Genomic DNA, 5,843 nt, shown 5'->3' with positions numbered 1-5,843 from the left:
GTAAGTAAAAATTTTAAGTGCAAAACCGCAATATGTTTTAATTTTCGCACAAGCGCCGACGCTGGATATCGCGCGGGCTATAAGGAATACCAACTGGAGTGTTGGCACGTAGCGGGGAGTCGTGGACCGACCGGTGAGTGTATAGGATTGTGTTAGTAATTAAATATATGAGTGTAAATATGTTTGTGTGTAAATATTATGGTTCGTATATTTAGTGCATGCAGATGTGTTTATAGCGGACTCAAATGTATATAGATATATATATATATATATATATATATATATATCAGCGTATGCGGACGTACGTTTGTTTCCGCTGCCGATATATGAAAACGTGTATAGATTTATACGCAGCGGCTGTATATATGTGTATGTGCATATGTTAAAATATGTCTCTTGTATAATGTGCATGTATGTATATAAAGTGCATGTATATAAGCATATGTGGAAATATGTTTATTGTGTAATGTGCATGTATATAAAGTGCATGTATATAAGCATATGTGGAAATATGTCTATTGTGTGACGGACCATGCAAAAACTATGTGGTGTGAATTGTGCATTAGGAACGTGCAGGTAAAACAGGTGTGTTTCCCACTGGACACTTGTTGCATATGGGAAAGAATATGCGCAAGTATGCCAAGATGCAAACGCAAACGGACGGAGTTCGGGTTGAACCTGCTAATTGTTGCACTTCACTTTTCGTTTAAGCGGACCAGCGCGGTACCGGCGTTAGACGAGATGAGGCCCTTGGATAAGGGACGGACAGCGGGATGCTGTTCCGTTGTGGGGGTCGGCGGACAGACCGACAGTGAACAAATATGGCGTAAGTATCGCGCCACAAGTAAATAGTTTACTTAGCTGCTTCTCCTCGCAGGTATCCAACGCCAGGAACAAGCTGGGGCGAACGGTCGTAGGCTGCACAGGACTTGGAAGGAACGGGAGGTGCACCTGAAGATCCGGCTCGAAGGACAATGTTGGCGTGGGGCGTTGGGGGTGAAAGTCCAAAAACCGCAAGGGAAGTAAAATGGCGTCTGCTTTCCTTTTCACTGTGACGTGACTCGCACGTATATATATATTCTTCACTTGTATGACAATTTGAAACTAAACTTAACCTAATTGCAGTGGCGCTTAGCTGCCCATATGAAAGAGGGAGAGGCCGCCGACGCTAGCAGCGCTCTGCCAGCAGATGTTGCTGGCAAGCGTTGCCATGTCAACACTGGCAGAGTGCTGCCACATCAACACTAATCCTAATTGTCTGCTGAATGTGTTAGTTCATCAGTTAAAAATAAATTATGTAGGGAATCAATTTAGAACTATTTTTTCCCCTACATATTTTTTCATGTATATATTGATATTTTTCAGATTAAATTCCTGAATATTTATTCCTTTTTAATTGATACTTCTGCTTAGTAACAGACTTAGCAAAAAAAAAGAAAAAGGCGTGTACTCTACCTTCCAGTTTCATATTTTTTAATCGCAAATTGCATATTTTTTGTTATTAAATTAAAATAGTTTAACACCACTATTTAACATAAGTAAACAATAGTAATTTCTTACTGCAACTAATGTACTTATGGCTCTACATCCTGCTGAGGATCAAAGAGTGTACTGCAGAAGCCCTAAGCGACAGGGTCCATCAGACTATCATTGAGTTGGTATTTTTAAAGATTATAGAGCTCTTTCCATAGCTATTATACCTCCACAAATCAACCCAACTTTAGTTGACTTACTATGTTAAAAAGATCTGTTTTGTTAGATATTTTTTGCTTAAGAAAGTTTTATAATATATAAGACGAACTATTTTTCAAATAAAAAATTTGTGTTTAATTTTTAAGGCAATCAATTTTGAATAATGATTTGCTACAATTTTGGGTAGCTATTTTTAAGGCCTACTGTTTGCTATTTTCAATTTTATTTAGCTGAAATGGTTGTGCCACATTTGAATTAGAAACATTATTTATTTTCAATTTTTTTAACTTTTTTTTTTAAATATAAGTCTACCTCTCTCAGGCTAATGTCCGCCTTAAACGCTCAGTTTTGCAGCGTAATGGGCCAAGATGGTTGTCTATCGTCGTCGATTACTCATCGTGCCGCATTGCACACATGTAACACACATTGCTTCCGCTTGCATGCCGCATCATATTTAACATAACCCACACTCAATTAACATTTTCTGTTGGCAACTTTACTGTTAAATGCTTGTCTAAATGCCTGTTAAGCCTGGGCCATGGCTTAGTCGTTCCAAAGCTGCCCACACAGCTGCTGCCTTGGCTGCTGCTATTGTGTCTGCACTTCTGCTCCTTTGCGCTGACCAAGTCAATAAACGCGTTTATTGTCTTAGCCAACCGCCACCCTCACCCCGCCACTAGTCCCCAAATGCTCCTCAGGAGGCTTCTACAACTGCTGTTGTTGCTCATAGTTGTGTGTACATTGTCTGTGTGGTGCCAAGAAAAATGTTGCTGTCGCGCCAGAGTTTTCCATTGTCGTCGTTGTCGTTGTAGTCGTCGTCGACATCGTCCTCATCCTCATCTTCGTCTTTGTCTAGTCAGAGTTGCCTGTTCTTGTGGCCTCTGTCTCTGTGCGTTTGCTTGCCAACTTTTGTCCATTTTAAGGCAGCTGGAATGTTGCTTTCTTGTAAATTGTTTAAATAAAAGACACAACAGCAAACAGCAGCGCTACGCGCTGTTCTGCTACTGTGTCGCCTATGACAATATCTATGTTTGTGTTTGTATCTCCCCTGCAGGTGCAATACACTAGTAAGTATATGAATTATCCACGATAATAGTTCCTAGGCTATGAAAATTAAGTAAACTTGTACTAGTTTTTAATTTGGGAAACAAGAACAAAGCTGCAGTTTAAAAAATGCTAAGATGTCATTGAAACACTAAACTACCGCTGTTTACCTTTTGGTTAAGGGTAGATTAGTGATTATTTCTAATTTTTTAAGAGTAGTAATATATCAATTTTCTTTAATAAGCACTGTTTCTGTTGAAGTAGCAGATTTTATTTTTCTTTGCTAAAAATTCGACTATTCTTTCACATAACTATAAAAGTTTGAAAAATAGCATTAAAATAAAAAAGAAACAATTTGTTTATAAGCTGAGCCATCATTGAAAACAATGAATAAAGTAGCAGAAGAATCAGTCCATTATCAATTATTTGTATACGAAAGAAAAGTACATAACTATTGGATTTTTGTTGTTGATACTGTGTTTTACAAAAAATTAAATGTGAGAAGCTCATAAATTTGTTATTACCATTTAATTTTGGTATTTTATTTATTTATTTATTATTAGTTCCTAGTGCGACAAGAAAGATACTTATGAATTAATAAACTAGTCACAAAAATGAAATTTCCTTAGATAATAAAATAAAAAGTGATTTGATTAGCCTACTTAACCAATTTTTGTTAAATACATTTTATTTATTCGTAAAATACGTAAATTTTGATAACTTGCTGATGAGTGTTCAGTTTTTATGAAAGGTGTTAAGTTTTTAGAAATTTCTTAATGCTTCTTCATACTTGTAGATCCATTTTAATAACAATTCATAGAAACGGACTACATGAAGTGTCGTAGGTGTTAGTGGTTTCTTAAAGTGTATAGTACTAGTGTAGCAGATCTAGCAATTAGAGCTGCAGGGTAAGTGCTCCACAGTCTTCTTTGTTGCTTTTGCTCAATGAGTGCTGCTTGCTGTTGCGTCTGTTTGATTTTGTTTTTGTTTGTCACTCTCCTAATAACAAAAACTATTTGTTTTGCGCCTTATTTAGTTTTGCAACTACACACTTGCACCTGCTGCAATGATAATAGTAACAGCAACAACAACAACAACAACGCGACCACGAACAAATGTGGTCAGCGTGGGCAGGCAGAGGCTGGATGTTGCTTAACCCACCAGCAACATGTTGCCAGGGACTGTCGACTGTCGACTGACCTGAGGCACATCACAGCTCAGAGGCTTTAAAATATGTTTAATTGTCATTTAATTGAAGTTTTAACAAGCAGCCCTTTTGGCATACGTAATCACGAAGCACGTGCAGTTGTCGGCCGGGAATGACAATGACAGAGTCCGACCTCAACGTCTTCCACTCGCTCGGCACGTGCTTCAAGTTCTAATGCGACAGACAGCTTTGCGCTGCATCGCGATGTTGCATCCACGTTATGTAGAATGAATGTAGTATGAGTTGCAATCGCTAGAGATAAAGTCGTTTTAATTAGAATTATAAATATTTCAAAGGAAGTTGGCGCTTGTTTGTGAAATACATTAATATTTATGCTTAGGGTTTGCCGCCAACCAGACGACAAGATTTATCTGATTGACAGATAAATCGAATATTTTTTTTATTATGGATGTGAAAAAAATTGTATGAAAATTGTGTTTCATAAAAAGCTATCGCTGTCCTCACCAGGTGTCACAATTAAAGGCGTACTTCATATTATAAAACGAGTTCAGATTCAAGCAATTAATGGCATTACTGAAGTATTTAATATTTAATTTAATTTTGCTGCAGAATTCTATGATAAAACATGAAAAATGCCCTCAGCTATTGTTTTGGATTTACTTTGTTCAAGAACTACTTTCTACTTTAAATAATATTCTGCATTTATTGTAAAAGATCAGAAATAATTGATATTTAATCTAGTATTTAACTAGAATACTTATTTATTTTTTTATATCTTATTATTATTTATTTTATTCTCGACTAAAAAAAAGCGAGGAACATAACAGGTCAGTCCAGGCTCTTCTCTTCTACCACATTTTCTTCGCTTACCCTTAACTCATTTAACCAAAAAACGAATCAAAAAAAATATTCATTCACAAAATAAATATTTTATATTAAACGGAAGTTGAGTTTCTATAGCCCTCAGGTTTTGTACTTTATGGCATATGTCTCATAAATTCATTTGATGAGCCATTTAATGACGTTAGTCTAAACCTTTTCCGCATAAAAACACAACTTAGCTTCAGCTAACCTATAATTTATTTGCCTTAAATTCAATTTCATTCTAAAAAATTTGCACAATCGAACGCTGGTGGTCCTTTTATGAGGGAAGCCGTTGCTACCAAAACAAAAATAAATATTTTTTTTGGCAAGCGTACAGGGCGCCCAAATGTTGGTCGCTTTTTCGATGAGTTGCTTTTGTTCTGTTTTTCAGTTTAGAGATAGGTATTTGAAAACTTTGTTATGGAGCGTTGATAAAGGGATTTAAAAATATGCTCCATTCATTTCTTTTCAGCAAAATATTAGCAGATTATTTGCAAAAATCTTGAAATAGAAAAACTTGGACCTTAATTCAAAAGTATGTAGTTTTGATTTATGAGGAATGTTGATGAATTAATACAATCAAAGCAATATATAATTTAGTTTTCAAATAATTGTTTCTAATGAATACGATTAAGTTTTTAAAAAACGTGATATTTAATTTAGTTTGAAATAAAGTAAACAGCGTTCCAAATCATTCTTATTTATTCATGCATAGAAGTTGGAAAACGCTTAAATATGCTTGGATCCTTTAAAAAAATTACTTTTAAAGCTGAAATGTCGTATTTTTTTTGCAATTTATATTATTGCTTGTTATTTGAAATTTTAAAATATTTCATCTATTATTATTTTTTTTATAGTGTTGAGTAATTTTTTTTATGTAAGCTGATGGTATGTTTTAACGTTTCAAATACTCTTACATTCAAAAGAAATATAGTAAAATTTATAAAACTAATCAAAAATTTGTTGCGAAAACTAAACAAGCTAATAATTTGCATACAATTTTGTCATATGCTGCAAATAGTTAGTCAGTCTGGAAAGGAAGCCGAAAAGAAATTTGTTGCAGCAGACAATTTTA

At 35.1% G+C, this 5,843-nt stretch overlaps 1 protein-coding gene across 1 annotated transcript; it reads left to right on the top strand.

Moving 5' to 3' along the window:
• Positions 1–430: 430 nt before the first annotated feature.
• On the top strand, positions 431–1,166 carry LOC115633108. Its single transcript, XM_030530494.1, has 2 exons — positions 431–826; positions 878–1,166. Exons 1-2 carry the CDS (start codon positions 502–504, stop codon positions 1,024–1,026), a joined length of 474 nt encoding a protein of 157 aa, XP_030386354.1. The 5' UTR covers positions 431–501; the 3' UTR covers positions 1,027–1,166.
• The last annotated feature ends 4,677 nt before the right edge of the window (positions 1,167–5,843 follow it).

Source organism: Scaptodrosophila lebanonensis, unplaced genomic scaffold (assembly GCF_003285725.1).
Source record: "Scaptodrosophila lebanonensis strain 11010-0011.00,11010-0021.00 unplaced genomic scaffold, SlebRS2 tig00001415-arrow-pilon, whole genome shotgun sequence".
NCBI lineage: Eukaryota > Metazoa > Arthropoda > Insecta > Diptera > Drosophilidae > Scaptodrosophila > Scaptodrosophila lebanonensis.
The sequence above is the reverse complement of the archived record's forward strand: the minus strand, read 5'-3'. Positions and strand labels throughout refer to the sequence as shown.

What these genes read in the sequence shown, in the direction of transcription:
- LOC115633108 (XM_030530494.1), top strand. Translation starts at nt 502, where the DNA reads ATGTGGAAATATGTCTATTGTGTGACGGACCATGCAAAAACTATGTGG. An exon ending in CGACAGTGAACAAATATGGC is followed by an intron (nt 827 to 877) that starts GTAAGTATCGCG and finishes TTCTCCTCGCAG; the next exon opens with GTATCCAACGCCAGGAACAA.